The following is a 27,396-nucleotide window of genomic DNA, read 5'->3' on the forward strand; positions in this document are numbered from 1 at the left end:
GATTGAATCCTGTTATCTGATGGTTGTTCAGTGACCTTTGCAAATTAATAGCTTGTTTGCTCTCCTTGTAGTTCTCAGTAGATAAATAGTTATGTTACAGGACATGCTCGTTGATGATACTTCGCTGATTTGTCTTGAGGTTTGGGGTTTTCTTTCTTCCCCCATAGGATTTCTCCTCTTTTGCACTTCTAGAGAGGAATGATGATTAAATCCAGTTTTAGGAATGGCTTTTCTGTGTGTGCTGAGCCATAGTGAGGGCTTGCTGAAGTGCTGGTTACATTAGTAGGGAGATGCGGGCATGAAGGATATGAAAGCTAACGCTAAAATATTATCCTGCTGAGCACAGAATAGATGGGGGACAGTACCAAAACTCAAGTCTTAGATTAAGGAGTGCTTAAAGTTATGGTCAAATACATGCTGCTGGCTTAGAGGCAGTTGTGGACTGTGTCACACAATGGGATTTTTTTGTTTCTTGGGCTTTTTTGGAGAGGATTGCACTGTGGGTTTGAATCTCATGCCTTTTTTCCTGCCAGTTGCAGATGTGCAGCTTTTTTCCTGGCTTTTGAATCCAGGAGGCAGCCAGATGTTGAGTTCTTCTTCCAGTCATGTTTGCAGCCTGTCTGCTGCTTTTACTAGCTCCTAGACTGCTTGCTGGATTATTTAGAGCAGAGAAAAGCCCTGTTGTAAAAGTGTAACAGGTTACATAAGCATTTGGAAAGCATACCCTCTAGCACTTAAGGTCTTTCAAGTGTTTTAGAAAAAAAGTAAAAAATTACAGGCTTGCTGTGTTTTCTGCCCTGGCCTTTTGTACGTGGAAAGGTAGGATTCTTGGTAACATTATGTTCTGCCCTCCCAAAAGGTAAGTGGCCATGCTATTTCTGCTGCATTCATCAGTGACTTTATCTATGAAAAAATCATAGATCAGGTGAACCACTTAGAATTGGAGTGGGTTGACAGATCATAGGCATTTTAGCATTTTCTTTCTAAAGACAAAACTGGAAATATTAAAATTAATAAGAACTGAATATTCTTTCCTTTTGCCTGTAAAGTTTTGTAGGAAGCTTTTACCTGAAAAAAATTTAGAGTATAGAATTTAAAATGTAGTTTAATTCAGCCTTTCAGCACAAGAACTGCACATTGTATTTCTAACTGAGAGACACAAGTTTAGGAGTAGACAGACTACTTTGCTACCACATGCCAAAAAATTTATTGTTGTTGTTGTTATTATTATTATTATCATTATAATTATCATTATTAATAACAACATCAACAACAACAACAACAACAATAATAATAATAATAATAATAATAATAATAATAATAATAATAATAATAATAATAATGCCCTTCAAAACTACTTTAATGATATGATTACCTTCTGTGTATTAATGTTTTATTCAATTTTATGCACAGTCCTCCTGTTTCAAGTGCCAGATGATTCTGCTCATGCTTTGGCTGCAGATAAAACTGTGTTGGATTTTGGGGTCTGTATCAGAGTTTTTCATGAGCTCTTAATATTAAGAGAGCATCAAGCTATCTGGTCCAATTCCTGTAAGCTGCATTACAGGCATTGGTTTTTTTAGCAGTTCAAGGCCAGAAGGGCATGATGAACAGTAATTGCAGAGTCAAAGTGTCCGTGGTGGCCATAGGTTTTCAAAATCCCAGCTGTGGCCTGCATATTTCTAGATCTTGGTGGATGACAAAATGCAGTTGCTAATGTGACTGAGAAACAAAGAAATGTCCCATGGAGGTCGTGTTTTGCCTGTATCACTTGGGCATGCTTATTTCTCCCACTTTCCTTTTCTGTTTATGCTAATGAAATGTGGGTTCACAGAAGAATCTTATCTGAATACATTCACCACATGGTCTGGCAATTTAATCCTTATTCAATTTAGTACTTTTGTCATACTACCACCTAATGGTTGTTCTAGACCTACCATAACTTTTTTGAGTTACTTCAGTACCTTGAGTATTATCAATAATCTGAAATCCCAAGGTTTATTTTTCATGAGGATTAGAACAGTAAGTTCAAAATCTTGTCCCTTAACAGTCTTGACCTGAAAATGTTCATTTTTCCTCCTTGTAGTGTACTTTGTAAATTTGTCTTGAAGTAAATTAATCAAGATGACTGTACTTAAGTTGATATCATGAAGAATAATTCAGGAGATGTCAAGAGTTGACAAAAGCCAACATTTTGCACACTTTTTATCCAAAATAATGTGTTTTGCCTTATATTAAAAACCTTAGAAGTTTTCATGTCACTTTCATGTCTTGGTTGTAAAAGCTCCAAAAAAGGTCTTCACTGTGTCAGTTTATTCTGCACATTCTTCCGTACTTCAGATTCACCTTAGAGGTGAACTTGTTGACTTGCTGGCATTTAAAATCACATTTTTTTACAGACACGTGTTAACCAGAAGAAGAATCTAGATGAAGAGATTGATACCTTTGCAGGCCAAACCAGCTTGGTAGTGTTGTGCTAGAATTATTGGAGTCTCCTGATGAAAAAAATGGCATGATGTGCATAAACCAGCACAATATCTTTCTTGTGAAAGAGGAAACATCCCCATGCTGTTAAGGATAGGAGACTGTGGCCACCACTGAACTGAGTAAGAACTGGATAGGCAGCTTTTGGCTTTTAATTTTTAGGTTTGTAGGTAAATGTAGTTATCATTTTTGCTTCAACAGGCAAATAGGATGACAGAGCTGACTGATCTATTGGAAGGTTATTCTAAAAATGACTCTCTGGTCTGACTGATCTCTAACAGAGACAACTGAAAGAAAAAAAAACCAAGATCCTATCATGTCTAACCTAAACATGTGATACACAACTTGGTGCTAGAACTTCCTGATGAAAATAACAAAAGGGACCAACTGTCTATATCTGATTTATACAAATTGGTATATATAGGGTGTATATCTGAAAATCTGTCTGCTTTGGTATATAGCTTCTAATATTGTCTTTTAATGGTGTTTTCTTGCTTATTTTTATGTTTTTTGCAATGAAAACAAAATCTTTTTTTTTTTTTTTTTTAGAAGTAGTATTGTCAACTGGCACTGTCTTGAGATGAAAATATACTGGCATATTTTACTTGGGTCAATATTAAATCAGAATCAGCTGTACCTTCTGATATACAGGTTTGCAGCCTGCATAGTTCAACAAAACTTTTGAACATGTTCAGACTAACTCAAACATTTGTTCCGTCTGTTGTACTCTTGACCCGAGTTTATTTGCTTTCTTTTTAAATATGACTTTTTAAAAAAATAAATAGGTCTGCAGATGGAAAGAGAAACATCAGGGACAAATTTAATGGTGCAAGCAATTCAGAAGCATTTCCTGAGCTGTTTCACTGCATCTGGTAATTCTTTGCATAATCTTCTCTTCAGAAATTTTATCAAACCAATTGTATCCAGGCAACATATTTTGAGCCTTTAATCTTCAAAATCCACAGTGTGTGAAACTTAGAAACTTCCTAAAGAGTTGATTAGTGGTAGAACTGGATACAAATACAAACAAAACAGACACTCCTCATGGCACTGACCCAGGGTCCAGGTTGGAGCCATGATCAAAAGCAGCTTGGGCCCTTGGCCAAAATGTGTGATTCAGCTCTGGGAAAAGAGGGAACTGACAGTGTGTGTGTCTCTACTAAACTTTGGTGATGTAGACTTTTTTTCCTTCCACTTTCCCATCTTGGTGCTGAGGAATTGGGATTTGCCAACACTTGCAGTTCTTAAGGCTTCAAATAGCCATAGTTGATATTTTTTTAGTCTCACAGGTTGAAACAAGGGAAATTCCAGTTCAATACAAAGCAGAAATTCTTCAGAAAGTGAGGTCAAACACTGGGACAAGTTGCCCTGAAAGTCTTTGTAATCACAGTCCCCAAAGGAATTAAAAACTTGCCTGGGCAAGGCCCTGAGCATCTGGCTCTTGGCTAGAGGTTGGTCCTGCTCTGAGCAGGGGCAGGACCGGGCAACCTCCAGAGGTCCCTTCCAACCTCTACCTTTGCAGCTTTTGTTCAGTAGCTAAATTCTTCTGAAGGTTTTCAAAACTAGTCCAAGGTAAAGAAGGTAAATGTAGAGTCTTTGGATTCATTTATCATTGCTTTTATCAAAAATTGAGCATCTTACTGCCAGTCAGAGAAGATGTTTTCAGAGAAATATGCATGAAACATGAAAGGGGAGGAAATTGGTAGAAGGCAAAGTTTTTCTTTTGGTAATTTACTGATAACCACAGAATATTAGTGCAAATGTTTAGAAGGGAAAATGACTACTTTTTCTTCCTACAGGAAATTGTATTTGCTGTCTTTATTCTGCCTTTTGTTGTGATTAGAAGTGTTTCTGTCAATAGATTGTGTATGTCCAGACTGTTCTTTATGTCTCTGATTCTGGTAAGCAAACGCATGCCTGGCAGCATCCTGCCCACAGTATATGTTAGCAAAGCCTGTATCAGGAGGATATTCAAAATCTTTAATCTTGTAAAGAAGTACCTTACAAATGTATGCCCAAGAATTCCTGTATGCAAAGCAGCATTTCCCTGCAGGCATGTTGTTTGGTGGCAGCTAAGCCGAGTTCTCCTTTCAGCTCTGGCTGTGACAATGTTCTTTCTATTATATGGGTATATGGGTATATTGTGGCTTTCTCTGGGATTAGTGTTTGGGGTGTTTTTTCCCTCTGTGTACATCAGTTTCATGTTACTGCCTTTCAGAATTACAGAATCATCAGGGTTGTCAGAGACTTTCAAGGTTTGTCTACTCCAACCATCAACCCAGTCCCACCATAATCACCCCCTAAACCTGACTTCCCAAGTGCCACATCCAAATGCCTCTTGAACAGTTCCAGATGGTGACTCCACCACCTACCTGGGCAACATTCCAGTGCCTGACCTTTCTTTCTGTGAAAAAAATAAATAAATTCTGATATCTAATCTGAACCTTTCCACATGCAGCTTACGGCCATTTCCAACTGACCCCCATCTCACTACAACCTCCTTATTAAATGAGAGAGATTTTGGTTCTTGGTGAGGTAAGGAAGGGGGTCAACAAAGCCTCTGCCTTCAACTTCTAGAGGGTGGACTTTGGCCTGTGCAGGGCACTGGTTCAGAGAGTCCCTTGGGAAGCAGTGCTAAATAATGATGAGCTGTAAGGGAAGAAAACCAGCCTGGCTGAACAGGGAGCTTTCTCTAGGACTCAGAGAAGAAAGAGTTTATAACCTTTGGAAGAAAGGTCAGTCAATTCAGGAAGAATACAAAAATGTTGTTAGGTCATGTAGAGAGAAAATAAGAAAGTCAAAACTCATCTAGAACTCAGTCTTGCCACTGCTGTAGAAGGTAAGAAAGAGTGTTTTTATAAATACATTAACAACAAAAAGAGGGCCAAAGAAAAAACCCCATTATTTACTCAGTATGGGGTGGTAAACATGTCACCAAGGATGAGAAAAAAAACTGAGGTACTTAATGCTTTTTTTGCCTCAGTTATGCACAGGGATGGGGAGCAGAACAGACTCCCTGCAATCCAGGAGGAAGTAATTAGTGACCTTCTGTGCCACTTAGATACAAATCTAGGGCTGGATTGAATTCACCGGGGGTACTGAGGAAGCTGATAGAAAAGCTTTTCAAGCAATTCTCTGTCATTTTTCTTTAGTCCTGGTTAACCAGAAAGGCTTTGGATGACGGAAGGTTGGCCTGTGATGCCCATATACAAGAAGGGTTGGAAGGAGAATCCAGGAAGCTACAGGCCTGTCAGCCAGGGAAGGAACAGATCCTGAGTGTGATCACATCACACGTGCAGGACAACCAGGGGATCAGCCCCATAGAGCATGGATTTGTGAAAGGAAGGTCCTGATCTGTGGCCAGGTGACCTGCCTACTGGATGAAAGAAAGGGATGTGGATGTTGTCTACCTGGACTGTAGGAAAACCTTCAATACTGTGTCCTACAGCATCTTCCTGGAGAGGCTGGCAGCTCATGGTTTGGACTGGTACAAGCTTTGCTGTGTTAAAAACTGGCCAAATAGCCAGGCCCAGAGCAGGGTGGTGAAGGTTCTAGAGTCAGTTATATGAGGAATAGCTGAGGGAGCTGGGAGTGTTTAGCCTGGAGAAAAGGAGACTCGAGGGAGACCTTACCACTTCCTACACCTACCAGAAAGGAGTGTGTAGCCAGGTGGGGATTGGTCCCTTGTCCCAGGTAACAAGCAATCAACAAGAAAAAATGGCCTCAGGATGTGCCAGGGAGGTTCAGGTTGGAAAGAATTTCTTCACTGAAGGGTTGGTTAAGCACTAGAACAGGTTATCCAGGGTGATGATGGAGTTACCATTCAAGAAGTGACTGGACACGGCTCTGAGTGCCATGGTTAGGTAACAGGATTGTGTTTGGTCAAAGCTTGAACCTGATGGTCTTGAAAAGGTCTTTTTCAACCTTAATTATTTTACCTGATTTACATCCATGAGCAAAAGGGCTAAAAAGCCCAGAGAGAATGAATTAGTTTTGATTGAAGCTCAGCAGCCATACTGGATCCTCCTAACTAATGCTTGGTCAGCTCTGATGTTGTCAGCAGGGTTTTTGGAGGGAGCACCAGGAAGGGCTACACGTTGTGGTCCAGCCAAGGCATGTCTTTCTCTGCTGGAGATTAACTGTGAGCTAGTTTCTATTGTAACCATAGACTGTCTCAATAGAAGGGCTGGCTGGGCACAGAGAGCGATTTACTTTACTGTTGAAATAACAGTTTGGCCCCTGAATATCTCTCCTACAGCTACCAAATAAATTCCTTGGAGCTCTGTTTCTGACCATTTATTTTTACCACCCATCCTTGACTGAGATTGTGGCAGAGAGATCAGTGTCCTGTTTTCACTACCAGGGAATAAAAAAGATTTTCTATGCAAACTAAAATATGTTTCTCCATGCTGTAATCATCTTAGACCTCTGTATGGTTTTGGGTATGGAATTGGTAAACTTTGGATTTCCTTTTGGTTTTATTTCTACCTTGCCTCTGAGGTTGATTTCCTGTTTATTTTTTTTTCCGTAGCTTTGAATTTCTTACTTGTTATACACCCAGGTAACTCTGACATTTGAAAAGTCAAGTCCTGTACTCTCCCCTTCTACATAAACTGTTTAGCATTTAGAAATGAAGTACTGAGGTACTAAGTAGCTATTGGTCAACAATACATATTAATGTGCCTTCCATGCAGAAAAAGAAGTCCTGAAAGACCTCCACATATAGCTTAAACTTTTAACTTGTACCTTGCAATTGTGCACATGAGATTGGAAAACATGCAGTAACGTGAGCCTGGAGAATTGATGTGATGAAAACCATGGGCATAGGGGCCAGTTATTTAAAGTGGTTGTTCAGAGCAAGGTTCCCATGGGGACACTAGTGTTTCAGAGAGTGAGTTGACCATGATTTGAGGATACCAGTCATTATGCTTGAATATAAATTCAGTCTAAGTTCCTAAATAATTGTGCTACAGATTAGTGCTTGCATTAGAGAAAATTAATATATGATTGCTGAAATATTTTTGGATCTGGAATAAAGTGGTTTGGTTTCTCCTGTCCAGTTAAGACTAATTATTGTAATTTTACCATAAAAATGGAATAAGGTAGTTGATTCATTGATGGAAGAGGGTTTAGAGTGCAGTTGAGATTTTAATTGTATAAATAATATATTTTTATTATTTTAAAAGAAGAAAATGTCAATTAAAGCATAGGCAATAAATTGTCTAATTCCTGCAATCTTTTTTCCCTTTTCTTGTTTTTTGGTAGTGCTAGATTCTAAGTTTAATTCTTCCCTGCAGACAGTCCTCACTGTTCAATGCAAATGCATGAGTTCATTGGTTTCAAAGTAAAAATCTTCACGATACTGGTGGTAATAGTAAAAGAAGTTAACAGAAAAATTTGCAGGACTGTGTGTAACTGTATCATGTTTTGACAGCTTGGCCTTTAGTTTTAATTCCTGCTAATGTCATTGGGAACCATCACTGAGCAGAGGCTGAAAATCTGACATCGCCCCAGGGACTGGGGAGAATGCTTAGGAGCTGAGTTTGCCTGTTCAGCTCATATATTATTAGGTGTAAATAGTACATTTCTGGTGCCTCACTTAGGATCTTGGATTTATGAAGACAAAAAGCAGAACATTTGAAAACCCTCAAGCTTCCATGAGAGATTTCCAAGGAGAAGCAGGCAGTGCTACAGGGGCTGTATGTGGTGGTTCCTGAGCTGTGAAAATGAGTATTGAGTTGTGTAATATATTGCTCAGTGACAGGGATGTGTAGTTGTGCAACTCTATATGAAAAAGGACAATACATAGTTTATTCTTTGATTGTCATGATCTTTTAAATTTATATTTCTATTTAGTTTTGCCTCACACAGTTACTTTAAAAGATTGTTCAATTTCGCACCTGCTGAGAAAAGTCTTTTTTTTATCATCCATTCCTCCTTGTCTATGGAAGATGCCATCCAAATAAACCTGCCCAGAGGAATTCCTGAATGTCTGTTTTATCTCTGACTATCCAGGATTTGTATTTGAAACAGGATAATCTATACCTTTGATTTAGAATAGGTTTTGGAAGGAATGGGAAAAGGAGGGATGGATAGGTTTGAGCTTCCTTTTTGTTCAAGATCCATTAGTTTGGACTTGCAAAACTTAATTAACTGCCTTGACATCTCTGATTATGGTGTGCAGTTAAAAGAATAATGTATATGCATGTGATTTGGGTATGGTAATGTAATCAAAAAAACCTTATGGAAAATCCAGAGCATTTAATTTACTCTTATTTTCCTGTCTCCCAAGTCTTTGCAGTACCACTTCAGCATTCACAAATTATAATTGAATGATATGACCTTGGATTTAAAATACCGTATTTGATGCAAAATCAAATACAGGTTGATCAAGTGGAGTCTCTTGGTCTTCTGGATGAACTTTACATCCCTCTGAACTTTAGCTTGACAGCTAGCTAAAATGAGATACTGACTCTTCACACTTGTTAACAAAGAAAAGGAGAAAACCTGGCAGCTCCAAAAGCTGATTTCTTCCCACTTTACAATAACTGCTGCATGAATTGCCCTCTGGAGAGGAGTATTTATCTCTGTGAACTACAGAAATTGCCAGTTTCTAACATAGGAATTTTAACTCAGTGAATTCCTCCTGTTATGCCACATAGTTGGCTGTCTTAATTTTAGATTTTAAGTTGTGTTAGATCACATTGAAGGCCTCTTTCTCTCCATAGACTTCTCATTTTTAGTCATTTGATTTTGCTAACTTGATCACCAAGCAGCAGCATGTGTCTACCAAAAGCTAACTGTGCCAAAGCAGCAGAGACAAATCATCTCCTGAAGTCTTTGGAGCACAGCCAGGCCTGGTTTCTGTTCTACAAGAAGATTTTCTGGTCTTTTTTGTCTTAAAGGACCAGTATCACCATGCTTGGTTAAGCAAGGGGATTGATGGCTTTGGTGTCTGGAGTCCTCAGTAGGGCCAGGCTGCTGCACTGGGTGTTGGTGTGCCCAGCTGTTGTTGTGCCTCTGAGCTGAAGAGCTGAAGAGTGTGTTACGGCTCTTCTGGCCTCGCTTCTCCACCCAGCTCCCATCAGGGCTCCATCTGGCCCGCTATGGAGCATTGCTAAGTGGGGATGACTCTGTTCATGGGTACTTTTTGGCAAAGACTTGACAAGCTGAAGGCAGCTGCATGTCTTGTACTATTCAGGCTCTTCCCATTGCAAGGGAACAGGTTCCTGCTCAGACAGACTATTATTTTGGGCTTGGGCTTTCTCTGTAGATTCTTTGAGGAATCTAATGTTCTGGGTGTTTGCTGTGCATGTAATTGGACTTCCTGGTTATTTGCAAAAAACATGAAGTCTGACAGCCCCAGAATTAATAGAGCCTGGTTTTCAGTGAATCCTGTTTCATGGTTGATTTATTTCTTAATCTAATTAATCAACTAGAAATATTATAAGACTGTGGTGGGAACTTATGTCTTGTAAACATCAGAGTCAAGAGTGAGAGAGTTGTAATGTCCTAATGCAGGAAACATTTTGCTGAGCTTTTATACCTCTTTACCAAAGAATCTGCAAGAGAAGAAAATATTTCATACCACTTTCCTTCTGTAGATCTTCTGGTGTCTAGGGAGGGTTTGCCTCTGGTTATTTCCTTTAGCAGGCTGCTGATAAAGTCTCTCTACTCTGCTGTTTGATCAGTGTTTCCAAGGAGGTACATTATATTGTCTAAGGTTTGAGGTGTGTTTTCCTTCCTCCTGCCTCTCCAGTTTTTGGCGGGACTGCTTGGATGTCTGTAGTGGTAGCAACCCAAAAGCAAGACACTTTTTTTCATGCTAGTGAATGTCAGGATCATATCACTGCAGTGCTGGGCAATGCAGACAGAAGGCAGAGGAGACAGTGCATTGATTGAAGAGATCAGCATTTAAGGATAAGATGTGACAAGTTTGTGTAACTACTGATGAGAATAAAATAGGGATGAAAGGTGAGAATAATAGTGAAAGATGATGAGCTGTTGCACAGACTTAGTTTTGTGGAATTACACAGCCCTGACCTGCCTAATTAGTTGATTGTATGAAACAAATCTGATGGCAAAATAGAGCTGATCTCTTTTCTTCTCCTTACTGGTGCCAGTTGGGAAAGCCCTGTATGTTTTTGTCAGAAACAGAGTGCAAGCACAAAGGGGTATCCATGGAAAGGAATGTGATGAGGATACCAAAAGCAGAGGATGGTAGGAAAAGGTAATTTAAATTAGATGCCTGTTTGAGGCTGCAGAAGGACTGCAGAGAAGTAAACAGTATGTTGTGTAAGAGAATATGTAGGGGAAAAAGCCAGTGTGTGTGCCTTTGCTTCTGCTGATATTTCTGTATCTGGTGGATGCCAGGAGCAGGCAGGGTTGTGTGAGCAGCTGGGGCTTTGCTCCGTGCAGGATGGCTCGGCTGGCAGCAGGGCTGTTTGTGCACACTTCCTTTCCTCCCACTGGAGGAGCAACTGTTGAATTTAAAGAAAAACAATGGTTCTTCTAAAAGTGATAGCCCTTGCAAAGGAGTCTGCTTTTTGTCACAGTGCAAGTCAGGCTTGGCTTCAGACAGCTGTAGTTACAGCAGAGCTCTGCTCCAGCGCAGGGGTGAGGGGCAATGGACACACCAGAAGGGGCCACCTGTGTGCTTGGACCAGCTTTCCTCACTTCTCCCCTGGGGATGAAGAGGCCCTGCTGCTGCAAGAACATTTTAGGAGATTTGGGAAATGGTTTTTAGTAAGAAGTGTGGGACCAAGGCAATAGCATAAGCCATTGTCTTTTCCACAGCAATGTTGTTCAAGAGATTCTCATCTACTACGAAAACCCTGATCACAAATTTTGAAGTAAATATATGAGGCTCCTTCTTGAGCTTCATGGGTACATGTCAGCCACACACTCCTGGGTATGTATTTAAAATGATAATTATTTCTGTTCACAAGTAAGAAATGGGAAGCTCTGGGGTGCCATAGAACCATAGGAGTGGGGGGATGCACATCTGGGAGAGGAGCTGTTGGTGGCCCATTGGGCAAGTCTTGCTGGAAAGTGGAACATGACTTAAGTGGCTGAGGCTTTCTGTTGTGTTTTACTTCTTCTGAAGAATTTCTGGAGCTTTCCATCTCCTGAACACATCAGGCATCTGCACAATTACTGCGGCATGATGCAAAGAGAAGGGGGGAGAAAGTGTTGACTGTGGGATCCTGACAAACATTATTTAAACCATTGGAGAAGTGCAGCAGATTGACTCCCCGGCCATCACTGCCGATAATGCTGCTCATAGAGCTTGTCAGCATTCCAGCTCCACGTTTTTATAACCATTTAATTACTGCCTGTATTGAATGTAGCTGGAATTCACCATTGCAACTAATGCTCTGGAAATGCACTGTAGACTATAAGAAAGTTAAGAATTTCAAAGAGATAGGCTGTAATGAGTTTGCTCATCCTGTTAGGTAACATCTCCTTAACAGCCCCAATAAACATTCTGTTTGTTTTGTGCTTGTTTTTTTTTGTTGTTGTTGTTTGGTTTTGTTGGAGTTTTTTTGTTTTTAGGATACAGTGTCCTTGATTTGATAAAGTTTTCCATTAAAATCACGATCCCTTTCTCAAAACTTATTGTGACTTTATATTATTGAATATATTTTGTCTTTAACTTTCTTCTACCTCCCCATGCCTGGCAGAAGGTGGTGGTGGCCATGCCATGGCCCAGCATGGACACCTCGTTCCTGTTTTATCCGAGGCTTCTATTTGCAGAACCCTACTGCCATAACTTGATCTGACTGTGGTGGGTGTTGAGCTGCTGTGAAGTAACTTGAAAATACTGTTTAGAGAGTGCTATGAATGTTATAGATGTATTTTGTCAGGGAGACAATATTTCTGTGTAATGGTAGATAGAATTCCTGATGTGAACGTGTTGGCATAATTCACAACAGTGTACAACATGTGGCTCATGGCTCAAGGCTTCTGCCCTTGCTGCTGTTCCCACAGGGACAGCTCTGCAAGCTGCACAGCACAGCCTGGGAGCTTCTTGCAACACTTGTCCCAGCACAGGGCACTTCCAGGGGGGGAGATGTGCTGTGGTCCAGCTCCAGCTGCTGCTCCTGTGTGCAGCCTCTGCACCAGGCAAAGGGGGAGCAGGCGAGGGCAGCCTGGCTCAGCAGCACTGGTAATCTCCTCCTTCTCCTCCTTCCCCTCAGCAGAAGAATTTAGAGGCTGCTGCTGTGGGAAGGGAAGGGTAAAAGGGAACGTGAGGTGTTTTGGGCAGGGAGGGAAGAGACTGGCACTCAGTGAGGTGAGTGAGAGGGGTGTGCAGGGTGTGCCCATGGGAGGGAGGCAGCGAAGGGGCTGGGGCACATGCTGGCTGCAGACGGGACTGCTGCTGCTGCTGCTGCTCAGTTCCTGACAGAGGAACAAATGTAGAATTGGTCCCAGGGGTTGAGGGGTAGGACCACTGTGATCAGGTAACAGCTGCTGGAGAAATGGTGACCCAGAAATCTCTAGCAGTACCCTAGGACATGGCACGTGTTGAAAAGATGCATGTATATCTGCGTGCATTTATTAATGTCTATATATTACTCTGTTGGCTTGTGCCTATATAGTTGCTCTGTTGTACTTCTGTTGCTACTGAATTATCTCATTAACACTTCTGTTGAAGAGGGGTTTCTGGTCATTGATCATTAGTGTCACTGCATGCTAAGCACAAATCCTATAAACCTCAGTGTGAGCCAGGTCTAGTGTTTGTAAACTAAACTGAGATCCAGGGATTGTGCTGTCAATCTGAAAGAATACTACGAGTCTCCTAGTCCTGCCTCTGAAGGTGATGATGATTTGTCCCTTCAGGGGGCTAAGAAAAGGAAGTGCAATATAAATAGTGTGAGCTTCCTCCTTCTGGAGGAAGCTAAATTGACCTAGAAGTAGAATTTACTGGCACGTACTGGCACAGAACTGGTCTGCCCTCTTTGGAATTGATAGGCTTGTACATTCTCTAATCTATCATTCATTTAATGAAAGAGCTACAGAATAACCCTTGGTTAAACAAAGAGTTTATAGAGCACTCCAGTATTCTCAGCTTCTGACCTGGGATAACTAGTGGGCCATTACTTACCCACCAGAATAAGTTTCTAACATTCCCCATGGCAGAAGAGATGTAAATGTCATAGACATACTTCTGCCACCAGCTAGCTTAAAATCCTCTCCCAGATCCTCATCTTTTTTTCTTAAATTCAATAACCAATCAGGCAGATTCCTCAAAGGTTTTGCTTTAGGGTCTCAATCTGCCACAAGCTTTACTTCAGCCTCTTATAGCTTCTAAAAGGGGAGAAATTGCAGAGTTGGTCTTTAAAGAGTTGTACATGAGTATGATATAAATACTAAATTTTTAGTTTCTGGTATTTGCTATCTAGAGTTTCAAATTTGTCCTTTAAACACTGGAGCACAAAGCAACAATAGCAATAAACCCAAAGGTCAGCTTATTTATGTGAGTAATCTCTTTAGAAATATATGTTGATAATATTTTGATGGCCTTTGGTGTGCAAGATGAGAGAAGAGTCACCCTGACTGTGGGGACACGGGCTGGTGTTTGCAGCCTGCACTGAGGTATGGTGTAGCACTAAAGCTGATGTCAAAGCTCTTTTCCAGTGGTTCCATTTGGGATATCTCTTGTTGAACTGGAGTTCAACAGCTGCTTATGCTGCTACATAACCTGCCAGGGTTAGTTTTCCTCCCACTTCCCATTTTTTGCTTCTTTATAGACAACTCATATCTTCAGCTTTGACCATATGACCTGAGCTCATTCCCACTGATGATGAACTCAGTGACTTTGGCAGAAATTGTAAGTGACCTTGAGATCAGAAGCACTTTGAGGCAGAAATTATTCTTCGTACATTCTTTTCCCCTCTGTGCCCATCAGTCCTGCTGCTGTTAAAAAAAAAAGGAAAGAAGCAGCAGCCCTGATATAATCTGATTGTGCTGTCTGCAAGTAGCAAGTGAGACCTGCCCTTGAGCTAAATAAAGCAAATAAGCCTCTAACAGATAGTTATCCCTGTTGTGTATCCCCAAGCCTCTGTAAAAGCACAGATGTGGCTGAGAAAGCTGTGCTTCCAGCTCCTCATTTCACAGGTATTCCCACACCAGATCATGAAGGAAACCAGTTACACTAATGAAGCATACACATGTACTATCCTTTGCTTTCAGTCTGCAAACCTTGCAAGCTTATTTACTTTTGCAACAGGATTATTCCCAGGTCTCACAGGACAGACATACAAGCAGGGTATTTTTTCCCCCCCCCTTTTGTGTGAATCATGTGAGGCCAAGACAGAGATTGTGAGGTTCAGCAGAGCTGCTGTTAATCTGCACATGTATTGAGGACTTTTCATTATATGTACCTCAAGGCCAGCCTGCCTGCCCATCCAGGCTCTGCTGGGCATCTTATCTGGCTAACTGTTCCCAGTCACCTGAGCTGTCCTTGCTTCAGACAAATGCTTTTATATCTATATTTATATCTAACCAGAATTCAGGCTACAGCTCCAGCGTGAAAACCTTTTATGCCTGAGGTGGTGTTGGAAGTTTATGTCTTGATGGAGTTCCTGCTTCGGAAGTAGCAGTGATAACAAGGGAAAATTTTTGCCACTATTAATTGTAAAAGAATCCTAGCAACTGTATCACCCCACTCATGTTTTTTCAGTGTTTTTACAAACAGCACCTGGTAAATGTGTCTCTGTTACAGGGAATGCAGTGCAGCTGTAACAACATGGGGAGATACATGCGTGATTTTTACTGTGGGTTCTTCTGCCTGCTTATTTCCTTGTCATGTCCCTATTGTCCTTTAACTTGTACTTGATTTCTAAGATCTTTGGGAGGGGACCAGCTTTTTGTTCTGTGTTTGCACAGCATCTGAGGCTGTCGTGCCCTGGTTCCTCACTAATCCTAGTAAGTGGTCCAGTAGTACAAATGGCAAATAAATTTGATATATAAACAAATTAGCATTCTTCTCACTGATTAAACAAATGGTTTCTCTGTGATGATTTGAACCGGGGTTGCATTTTATTACAGCCCTTTGAAGCTCAGCTTGAAGTTGCCAGTTTCTTTTCCAGCCTCTGTTATCAGCCTCTTGTACTAGTTGACCAAAAAGTACTTGGCAGGCAGTTTGCAGACTTTGAAAAACAATAGGTTGTACTATTTTAACCTGGCTTTGACCTAACCTGAAACAGTCAAAACTGGCATTTAGCAAATATGTTTTGATGTGCCGAAAAAACTTCACTTGCTGAAAGCAGCTGCTGAGAGCAACCTGGTCCTGTCTTCTCTTCAGAGAGGTGGGGGGACTTTGCTGGCCCCAGCATCAGCTCACAGTGAGGACAGACTCAGTAGTTCTCTATAATAGGGCTGGAGTGAAGCAGGGAATTATTTCACCCTTAAATTGAAGATTAATGTGTTGTTTTTTTTCTGGGACAGAAAACATTGCTTGTTTTCTGTAAGGATAAAGTGCCCACTGGAAAAGGATTATATTTACATTATTATTGCAGGGTGATCTGTGAAATAGGCTTTCTGTGCCTCAGTAAAGAGCCATGACCCCTCACAGAGTTATCTTTTAAGCTGCATGCTAAACCCAGAGGGGGCTTATGGCTTAAAGCTAATGGGGATTTAACTTCTCACTGAAAGGAATTTGCAGCCTAACCCTATTTAGATGTTCTTTGCTCTCATTGATTAAATGCCCAGTCCACTGCAAGAAATCTAATAGAATCATAACTGTATAAATTTTCCAGCTGACAAAATGGATGCTGGGAAACTCTATGCAATATTTATTAGAAAAGGAGTTTGATCTTAAAAAGACATTTTAAATCAAAATGTCAATTCACAGTTCTGTTTTGTTTGTAGAGAAAGAGAAGAATTTGAATGAAGATGTCTTTTTTAAAGCACTTCACAAAACCATTTCATGGAAAAAAAAAAAATCGAAAATAAGTATTTTTGTGAGGATTTTCATTGCTTCCCTTGTTCACTGTGTTCACTAATTCGTTTTTGAGATCCTGTCTGTAGAATAGTTTTAGATGAGGCTATTTAAAAGTAATGAACTTTCCCCTCCTCCCAAGTATTTCTCACCCCAAATTGCATTATGCACTGCAGTTCCAGGAGGACCATATTCCATCATGGATCACTGGCATTTTTTTAAGATACAGTAACTACAGCTGCTCTGGGATGAGAACAGAAGAGCTGTCATCTTGGTAAGAGACTTTGAGATGCAAAGAGCAGTACACAATGCCATCCATGGTCCTATGGCAGCACAGTTGCATTTCAGTCTCAGTCTCTTTCTGAGTAAGTTCTGAGAATTTCCCATGCTTGCTCAAAGTGCAGGTGGTTTCTGAAAACCTTTTAGCCGATGCTAATGACTACTGTTCTTATTCTTTAATTGTTGATTGTTGTAGTTTGTTGATAGGATTTCAGTGGCTTATTCCTAGAGAAATCCATAATCCATGGTAGAAAAGAGCTCCATTCAATTTGGAACTAAAGAACTGAGGGACAAGGATGTGGTTTAATGTTTCATTGTCCAACTGTTTTCATTACCCTTCCTGCATATACAGTCCTGTTTCCTTTACCCCTCGAAATACAAGGGGTGGTGTCATGCGGGCTCTTCTCTCCCTCCCAGTGCCTCAGTGAGCAATCTGTCAGCTTCAGGTGGTTTTCTTCTAGCCTGTAGATGAGCCAGGAAATAGGTGTACAGCCAAATCTACTTCCAGGTCTGCTTGGTTAATCTTGCAAATGACTTTAGGTAGAGTGGAGGCAGAGTGAGGCTGTGCTTGGACTTCAGAACCAGGCAAAGGTGCTCTTGATCTGTGTGAAAACAGTTACTACATTATGCCCATGTCAGAAACATCCATCCCAGTTTCCCTAATCAGTTTAGGATTTGTGTTTGCCATTGAACTTAGTGTTTGTATTCTCCCTCCCTTCCTCCCTTCTCCATGTGGATAAGTATTCATTAATCTCTCTTACCTGAGGACTCTGGATGTGGCCATTGGTAAGGTTGCAAGCTAAAGGATTCCCCAAAACAAGGACTTTTTTGGTGCCTTTTCATGCACAGCCCAGCCACAGGAGTTACAGCAAGTTCTTAGCTGAATGTGTGCCCTGAGTTTGTTCATTTTCAAAGCTCTTGGTGTTGTCCAGTGAAGAATGAAAAGGGTGAACTGAAACTTTCAGAGATTTCAACTCTGCTCTTCAAAATAAATCCTGGAGATCTTGCAAGGTCTTCAAAGGTCTTCTCATAGGGAGAAAACAATAGACACTGTGAATCCAGTTTTCTCTGGCACTAGGACCTTTTTGAGTTGTTTAAACAGGAAAAGTAACATAGGTAGAAATTGAGTGTAATGCTGAGAGATCTGTCAGTGACTTACTGCATGACTTTGAGGAAGGCAGTTTAACTTGCCTGTGTCAGTTTAGCCATCTGTAAAACAGGTACAATCATACACAGCATAATAATTTCCCTCTCAGTGAGTGCCATTTTCAGTCTACCCTGTACTATTTAATGATTTGTGTGCCTGCTGAAATAACAGCATCCTCTAAAACTGTAATACCCTTATGTATTTTTCACATGATCACTAGCAGTTGAAATATTTGTTCTGACACTTGAGATTACTCATGTAAATAGAAAAATTATAGCATGCTGGCAATGCCAGACACCTTGAATTCCATCTGAGTGTGTGGGTGATGGGAGAGGGATCTATAAATACTGGCAGAGAAACAAGCATGAGAAGCACACAAGAAATTCTGAATCAACTTATTCCTGAGATTTAAAAGATTTTAAAACATAGTGTCAATTTGCGGTAGGAGAAGGCCCTTTGAAATCTGAGTGCTGCAGTTCCATTGAAGAAATGTATTTTGCTCCATTTCTCTGCTTTACATGGAGTTACATTTTTCTGTTGTACTTTAGGGCAGGAGTACCTACTCCTAATACCATTTGACTAAACCACTTTTTTTTTTTTTTTTTTTAAATTTAGGAAACATTCTACCTTGGGGGACAAGCAGGAGCTCCAGTTTGGTTATCAGTGACTCACAGGTCCCACAATGCTTTTTCTCAAAATGTGACTGCTAATTTCCATGTTCAGCTCCCAAATTGCCGGTTTCAGATATTTTCTACTTCCATTATGAAAGATCTGCGTAGTTCTAATTGCAGAGTTCAGTGTCACATAACAATGTAGCAAATGAGCTGTGTCACATTTTACTTAAAAAATGTAGTAGGTTAGACAGCTACAGCCTTCAGGTTTTGGCAGTAGTTTTTTCAATTTGTAGTTATTTGATAAGAGGCACTTGTGCAATGTAGCTGCTCCATGTTCTCCACTGGGTCCTGTTTCTTTGGAGTACAAGCTCTTCAAGATAGCATCAGTGTCCCCTAGATCAAGCTATAAGCATCTTCTTTTTAACCAAATATTGTACTTCTGGGATTTACAAGCTAAAATTTGTTTTTCAGATTATGAAGAGAGAAATATGCATGCATTTATTTTGCTGCAGTAGGTAAAGTTTTTGAAATATAGATTAATAGCTTATGGGACCTTGAATTCATGCAATTATTGTTAGTGACATATCAAAACTGAACTGAATACATCCAATTGATTGAAACAGAAACTTTGAAATTTAAAATAAACTAAATTACTTGAAGGAGACTGTAGCAAATTCAGCATAGTAGGTATGAGTAATGGAAAGTATTGAGAAACACCCAATGGAAACAGTCTGCCTTTAGTTTATTATTATTATTATTATTATTATTATTATTATTATTATTATTATTACTACTTTACCAGTTTGAAATTTTTGTGTACCAGGTTACTGACAACCTGTGACTGTTTTTAATCACTTCATCAGCTTAAGTACTGGTGTCACATATTCCAGCCTCCAGTTCCATTGTGATTCTGTGTGACAAAGTTTGTCTGATTACCCTCTGTTAATCTGTTTTGAACAGAAACACAGAAGACTCTCACCCCAGCACTGAAATTTCTCCTGCTTCCTTTAGCATGGCTGCTGTTAACTTTAAACTTGAACTTTATTATTAGGCCATGGAAATGCATCTCACAAAGGAGCTGAAGGGGGAAGGTTAGCAGTGACCAGCTCCAAGTGATCTCAGAGAGAAGTGGGTGGGCAGTGCTGACTGGAGGTGAAGATTTCAGGCTGTCTGGTACAGGCTGGTGGGGTCTGAGCTGTGTGCTTCATGCTGCTCTGTGTGCAGTACAGAACCACAGCTCTGTGGAGGAATGAAAATGAATTAATATTTACAGGGTTTACAGTTGACAAAATTGATATGCTGCATATGACAAGAAGACATATAAAGCTTTTCCTCTGTAGAAAACATTTTTGCTGAGGAAACTCAGAAACAGTTGAAGTGTTTGCTAAAGAGGAAACATCAGCCTAGGGAATCAGTGGCTGAATCAGCCCACATCACAGGCAAAGTCTCAGGAAAAGAAACTGAGGATAAGTAACAGAAGAATTTTTGGTGTTATACAGAAGCATGGGATGGGCCATGAGTGTAATCTCCATTGGATGTGTGAATTTCACAAGAGCTGGAATCAGAGTGGAGGCCCCTGGTGCAGATGGGAAGGAGGAAGCCTCCACAGGGGCTGCCCACTGCTCCAGCCAAGACTTCTACAAGCTTTCCCCTGCCATTTCTTAACTTCTAAGACATTTTTGGTGGTGAGGTATGTTTTTTGAAGCCTATGTAGATAACACAGTGTGGCTAATCACTGTGACCTATTCAAGGTATCAAAACAATGAGGTTTCACAAACTTGAAACCTCACAAACCTTGCATGGCTTCCTGAGACTAACCTATTTAGTCCCATTTTCTCGTGTTTGATGGGGCCAGGACTGCAAGTCTTCTTGCCTTGTTGACAAAGAAGTTCTCTTAACAACATTAAATTGCTTATTGCAAGATACTTTGAAGGTACTGCCTTCATTTGTTGAATGCAAATGTGTGATGGTGCTTACAGCCCTCCTTAACATAGCTTTACCTTTCCTATAAAAGCAGCTGCAAATTTAAAAGGATACTATGAAGTAATCTTTATATTTTTAAAATGCAGTTGTTAATTTTTTTAATCCAGCCTATTTGTCCCTACTGGAAACTCAAACTTGAAGCATGATTGCTTACTAGCCACCTTTTGGGACCAATTGCTAAGATGCTTTTTTCAGGTAAACTTTATCTTAAAGATGTGTTTCTCTTCTAGATCTTTCTGAAGTTATTCTTTTGAAAGATTCATCCTTGTATTCCATATAAAAAGTATAATAACTGCAGTGTATTTTAAAAAGGATTTAAAAACAGCCCCTTGTGATTTAAATCCAAGCCTGTCTCTCTCAGAGATGAATAGACAGTACACTGAAATAAAAGTAATTCAGTGGAATTACTTTAAAAACAGCAGAAAATGGGAAACTGAGCATAGTCTTACTACAGTGTGAGAAATGGCCAAAGCATAAAGGGGATTTTTATTATCACAAGGTGTTCATTTTAACTAAGTTTTATCATCTCCCAGAGGTGGAAATATGATGCTTTTGGCAGATCAAGAGGTTTACTATTTCAGATCCATTTCAGCAAGGGGGAAGGCAGATGATGTTAACAGATAATACTTGTCCGAAAGTAGTAGCAGATGTTTCTGTAGGAAATGTAGTGGAAACAGACAAGCAGGATCGTTGACTGTTTTTTTGGTTTATGCCCACATTAAAGCTGCTGAAAGGATCATGTGACACGTCTTCATAGATGGTCTGACTCATAAATTCTTTCCTTTGGGTCTTAGTTTTGATGATGGCACCAGCAGCTCATCTCATTTTTATACAGTGCTTGACTGTAAGGCATGCACTTGGCTTGAGTTTAGAGGAAATTTGATCTCTCACATAAAGCCAAGCAGGCAAATTGTGGTATTATGGTAGAGGACACTCAGTGCTTTTCTCCTGCAAAGGGGAATTCCTTGATCAAGTGTCTTCAAGCAGATTCAGGTATGTTGTTCCTTTTACTTCCGTACTGTAAACCTACACATCCTGTTCTCGTTCCTGTAGTAACAAAAGATCTTTCCTCCCCTTGCTGGCTTCCCCTTAGTGGTCTTTGTCTTCCCTCCTAGGAAACAGTTTGAATGTGTCAGAAGAGTCCCAGTTCCTCAGAAAGGCGTCTGGCCAAGAACCTGACCAAGTTGGTCTGTAGTATTTCTCTCATTAAAAGCCTGCTCCTTCCCCCTCTAAAAAAGTCATCTGTGAACAGAAACAAAGGATTAATTGTGGAGTCTTGGGACTTGGCAGAAGTGCTTATAAATGAAGTGCTTTTTTGGAAGCTACATTGCCTGTCTTGCAGATCAAAAAATAAATCCAAAATATTTCAATGTGCATCAGTGGATTAATTCATTTGATTGCCACTTCCCTTCCTCTTCTCTTTGTGGGGAGGGACGCTCCGGAGATTGGAATTTTAATTGCTTGACCGCAGTTTCTTATTATTGGTGCAGCAAAAGGGTATGGATCATTAATTAGTACTGGATATAAGGATCTCTGAAGTTAAGCTATAGCAACAAACAAATGAGTTTAGACAATTCCTGACTAAATTTATAAGTAAATTGAGTTATAATAATGAAACTATTAGAATTTTTTTTGAGTCCCTGAATGTTGTTTTCTGTGATTGCAGTGTTCAGGTGGTTATAAAGATTGTTGCATTTTAATATAAATATATATTCAATATTTGCGTAGATGTTAGACATAGGTATATATTCTGAAGGTATATATATGTGTATACATGCCTATAAAATAGTTATTCATAATTCAGAGTTGTTATACAACGGCATGCTTTATTTATTTTCATTAAATGTTTTGAGGTTTTAATTCAATAGGTAGTTTCCTTGGCAATATATAAAACCAGTGTTTTTGATAATTGCTTTCTTTTTCAGTTGGTACCTGAATTTGTGCTACTGTGTCAAAAAGGAAATCCAGCTCTTGAGTGTAATGCTCTGAAAGCAGAATATTATCCACATTATTACTTTAATGTCCAATAGACTGTATCATCTTTTTTGCTGTTTTTAAAACTTGATGATGAAGTGTATTGTATAACTTCCGTTTAACTTTGCTGTATCCATGATTCTCAGATCGTGCAGTGTGAAATAGGAATATGACACATATAATGTATACATATAATAGATACTGGTATCAACTTATTTTCTGCTATGTGGATTAAGAACTGCTTAGTGAACAGGCTGCAAAATGTAAACATTTGGGGTCATCCTAAATTTCTCTGTATGTACTAGGGTTGCTGGTGCATTGTTATAAACCAGCAATTTTTTGGTGCAGTATTTGCACCCAGAATTTAGAGGTAAATAGGAAATAATTGCTGATAAAACTTATGAGTCATCTGAACAGTGTGTGCCTGATTTCAGCTAAATTCGTAAACTGGGCTTTGGTTATGGACATGTAATTACAGATGTTGAGGAAGGAAATGGAAAGCAATGGCTCTGAAGTTTAAATAATAACAAAAAAAATACATAAATGAATCAAGTTCTTACACCTGTTCCACTCCCATATTATATTTGTGCTTTTATATGTGTCCATTTGGGGACTTTTAAAATATGAAACACACCTGAATATGCAACAGCGATAAAGTCTGGGCTGTAAAACCCAGCAGAATTCAACCATGAATCCAGAGAGCTGTGCTTGTGTTTACTAGGAAGTGGGATGTTATTAGCAAAAGCTAGAAAATTGTTGGGTTTTTGTGGTTTTTTTTTTAAGAGAAAGCATGTTTACTTCATTTTTTCATTCTACTGTGGGATTTCATATGAAGATGGTGTTAGCAGTTTATCAGTGCATTAATCGCTCTTTATTCATATCCCCGGGGCTGAGCAACCATTTTCTGTTGAGATGTAGCAGCAACTAGATAGATGTCTGTGAGTTCAGGAGTTGGAAGGAATTTCATAGGATGTGCTTCCTCAAGGTAGTGTTCCTGGCTTTTGCTGTGTTTAAGACTCAGTTTCTGGAAAGAGGATTGTGTTTCTGCTCTCCCCCTACTCCTCCTTCCTTTTTCATGGGATTTTGTGAAACACTGCAGCTGTCTGCCATGAATTCACCGGTACATCGCATGGAAACTTGGCTTTTGGCTCATGGAAGGGCTGCCTCTTTTCTTCTGTCCCATCTCTGGGGAATTAAATTCACATTTTGTGAAACCTGCTTAGGTTTTCAGCCAATTTTTCTACTTCAGCTTCCTTCCTCCCCTTGCCCCTCTCTTCTTTTCTTAATTAAAATATGCTAAGGTTGAATGGATATAGCTGCAACTGAAAAAAGACAAAAATAGCACAGATGAAATAGCTACACTGTTGAGAACTGGATCTTTATTTGGAATCACATTTGCTGGCATGTCACTGCACCAGAGTTCAAAAACTGACTGGATTACTTTTTCAACAGATCAATCATTAATCTCTAATTTTGAAGGTAACAAAATTTTGTTTGAAGTTGAACCTGGTTTTCACAGCTTCAACTGTTCTGCCATGTAAATTAATGACAAAGTGGTGTTCATTCAGTGTTAACAGGAATAGATTCACCACATCTGTAACAGTTCTGTTCCTTGGCTTCCCTAAGGTTATGAGTACATCCAAATTGAGATGGCAACTGCTGAAACCGCTATCTCTATGACACTGGCAACAGCTGCTTATTTTCAGCACCTTTGAAAATCATGTAATTTGTGGAGTACCCAAGAATGAGCACTGGTTTGGGAGTTAGGTGACACAGGTTTTTAGATAGTGGACTTTAGGTAGATATCTAAAAAAGTTTTTAAAAAATCAATCTCACCTTGTTTTGCCTGAAATAGTTTCTGGAAGCCTGGCAGAACTCTGTGCCAACTCATTCCTGAGAAGGGAACAAATTAATTTAAGAAAATAACTCAGAATAGGATTGGACAAGGAAATGAAAACATCAGTGTTGAGTGGACATATCAGCCTTTCTGATAAATCAAAAATGGTCTTTCCCAAAAAGGAATATCCCATAATATACCTAAACACAGAAGTCTTTGTGATTAAAGTTAATGGATTTTTTTTTAAAAAGTATAAAATGAGCAATGTCAAGATGGGCACTAAGGTGTTTTAGAGAAAAAGTAGCAATCAGTGCTCACAGAGCCTGGACTCCAGATTTGTACTGGTTTCTCTCTTGGTAATATTTTTATGAAGTGCCTTGAAAATAGTGCTGCTGAAGCTGATCACATAACCCGTGGTTTTGACAGGAACACTGTTGTTCTTCTCCACTCTTCTGAATACTTCTCTTGCTTTCATTTTGAACTCAAAAACTTCAATTGGCTTTCCCTAATTTAAGATCCTTCACCACAATGCCCTTTTATAATTTACCCGCCCTTTTGTTATTTAGTCATTCCCAGTTTCTTCAGCTGAGCTGACACGACGATCTGCGCCATTTCCTTGAAATGGTCTCTCACAGCATTTTAATAAATTCTCCAAATAAATTCACAATGCCCAGGTCCTTTCAGGTCCTGTCACTGCTGTTTGAGTTCTGGGTACAATCAAGGGGCAGCAGCCAGTGATGCACCACAGCTGAGTGCAGGGGGAATATTGGCTTGACCAGGGCACTTAAGTGGGACACTGGTCTTGTCTGAGCTCCATCAGCTTTGTGAAGGGGAAGGAGATTGTGACTGGCAGATTTGTGAAGCACATGAATAGCAAAAGCAAAAGTGAGCTTAAACTACCAAAGAATTAAAAGACAAGAGAAAAATGTTGCACTATTTGCCTGCATAAAGAGAGGAATGTGAATTGTACATGTAAAAGAGGTGTTCGGTTTTAATACAGTAAGATAATTTCAGAATCCTACATTCATTTTTCTTATCCATTCTGGAAAAAAGCCCGGAAGAGACTGAGATCTAATCTGACACAAAAGGCTCAAACTCCATTTTATTTTCCCAAGAGAAGGCTAAGAAGTGAATTGTTTTTTGTTTATTCCATATGTATATGTACAAGTAGATTAGCTAAAACTGCTTCCCAGCAAGCAGAAATAGTTGTTGAGATTAGTGGTGGGACGCTGACAAGTGTGAACTAGAAGAAAGATATGAGTTGGAATCATGGAAGTATTGCTGGAACATTTTAGATAGGGTAATAATAGGTTTACTGTCACTTGGTTGAATGTCTTCTTTTAAAACATCCCTGTACCTCAGACAGCTCACGGCTTCTGCATGAAGCAATTGTTGCATGACTGCTTACCCACTGTCACAGAAAGGTGGGATGGTTCCATCCCTTTCATTGTATGGCTGTATATTCTTATTTTGCCTACTCTGTTATTTTCCCTCCTTTTATTCATACTGAGTAGTGGCAGCAGGCACATCTCCATCTGCTGTATTTGCACAGCATCCCATGCTGGGATGCTTGGTGAGCAGAAATAATGGACAGCACTGAGGGTTAACACCAGTCCCGAGAGCTTACATGGGTATGCAACTCCTGAATATTCATCTATTTATTGTTTTCTATCTCTTTTTCTCTCTTCCATAGTGAAATACATGAGAGAAGCAACCCCCTATGTGAAGAAAGGCTCCCCCGTGTCAGAGATCGGGTGGGAGACGCCTCCCCCCGAATCTCCACGCCTGGGCTGTGCCTCTGCTGACCCGATGTCGCAGCTTTCGCTCTCCATCCACAGAGACAGGAAGACAATTCCCCTCAAGATGTGCTACGTGACCCGCAACATGACGGTGTCAGACCCCGAGAACAGGTGAATGGGGATTTGCCTGGCCTTGGGATTTCACTTCCACGTCGAGTGGTTGTTGATGTTGTCCGTGCTGGAGCTGGTGAGCAGGAGCGGGGCTCTGGCCACAGGCAGCAGCCCTGCAAGAGAAGTGATCGCTGCTTTGGGATGGGTGGGTGCTGCTGTCTGAGCCACGTGAGGTATGGCTCAGCTTTTGGGTTATGCTAGAGAAACTTGGATGCAGGAATCCTGCACTTTTGTTGGAAACAGAATCTCAGGGGGTTGTTTCCATCCTGATTAAGTGTCTGCTTTTGAAGGAAAAGACACTGCACACACTAATTGGTTACATCCTCCAGGCTGGCTAAATCTGATTCCACTAAATTGCATTTTCTTTCCCTTTTTTAATGAATATTATTTTAAGAATGATCTGGTTTGAGTATTGAGTTCTGGACATTAAAGTCAAGAAGAAGAGAAAAGTTCCGCTTAGAAGGCATTAATGGGGAGTTTTTGTGACTTGTTTTTTTTCCTGATGTTAAAAATAGGATGAGGTTCTACCAGCCCTTATTTATAACATATGTGGAACAGCTGCACTGCACCAGCACACTCCCTGATCCCTTCTCTAACAGCTGCTAATAAAAAAAGGGAACAGTCAAGTGACTGATACAGACTGATTCTCCATCCACATAATGGCCTTTTCGTTTTTCTGCAGTGCTCAGAAGCTGTGTGTAATGCCTTTGATTCTCAGCATTTACGAATAGACATAAACAAAAGTTGCATTTTCCTTTGCCGAGAAGGATAAGGAGAAGTGGAGAAAGCAGAAAGTGGCTTGGGAAGGATGGATTTCTCTGTAATCTCTTGCACTGCAATGCAGAAACTTTATTAGTTTATTAGTTTGCATTTATCTGTGTAGTTTTGCATATTTCCTTTTTTATATTGGTCTGACCTTTTTAATTTTCCTCCTTCATGCTTTATTGTTTAGTATGGCTTTACTTTGCCTTGGCTCTTCATCTCACACGGTGGTTGCCACCACAGTCAGGGTAACTGACTGCTACAGAAATGTAACTGTAAACCAGAAATAACTCTAGCAGTCCTTCTCAGTTTAGATCAAGATGTTTATTGATATTGGCCACTTTTTTTTCCCGCATATGTCTGCATGGTTTAAGGTTTGACAGCTGTATCACTTCTCTGAGAGTTTGTCTTTCTCTCTGCCATGGAGTGTATTTTAAAAATACTCATACAGGTGGCATTTT

The 27,396-nt window shown here is 40.0% G+C and overlaps 1 protein-coding gene across 1 annotated transcript in view; it reads left to right on the plus strand.

The window, feature by feature from the left end:
- Positions 1–27,396, plus strand: part of SNTB1 (syntrophin beta 1) — a 112,475-nt gene that overhangs the window by 29,496 nt on the left and 55,583 nt on the right. The window contains exon 2 of the mRNA XM_086879599.1: positions 25,957–26,173. Within this exon, the coding sequence (XP_086735725.1) occupies positions 25,957–26,173 (217 nt within the window). The remainder of the gene's footprint in view (positions 1–25,956; positions 26,174–27,396) is intronic.

The sequence above is a fragment of the Cyanistes caeruleus genome, chromosome 1 (genome assembly GCF_971803275.1).
Source record: "Cyanistes caeruleus chromosome 1, bCyaCae1.hap1.1, whole genome shotgun sequence".
In the NCBI taxonomy this organism is placed as follows: Eukaryota; Metazoa; Chordata; class Aves; order Passeriformes; family Paridae; genus Cyanistes; species Cyanistes caeruleus.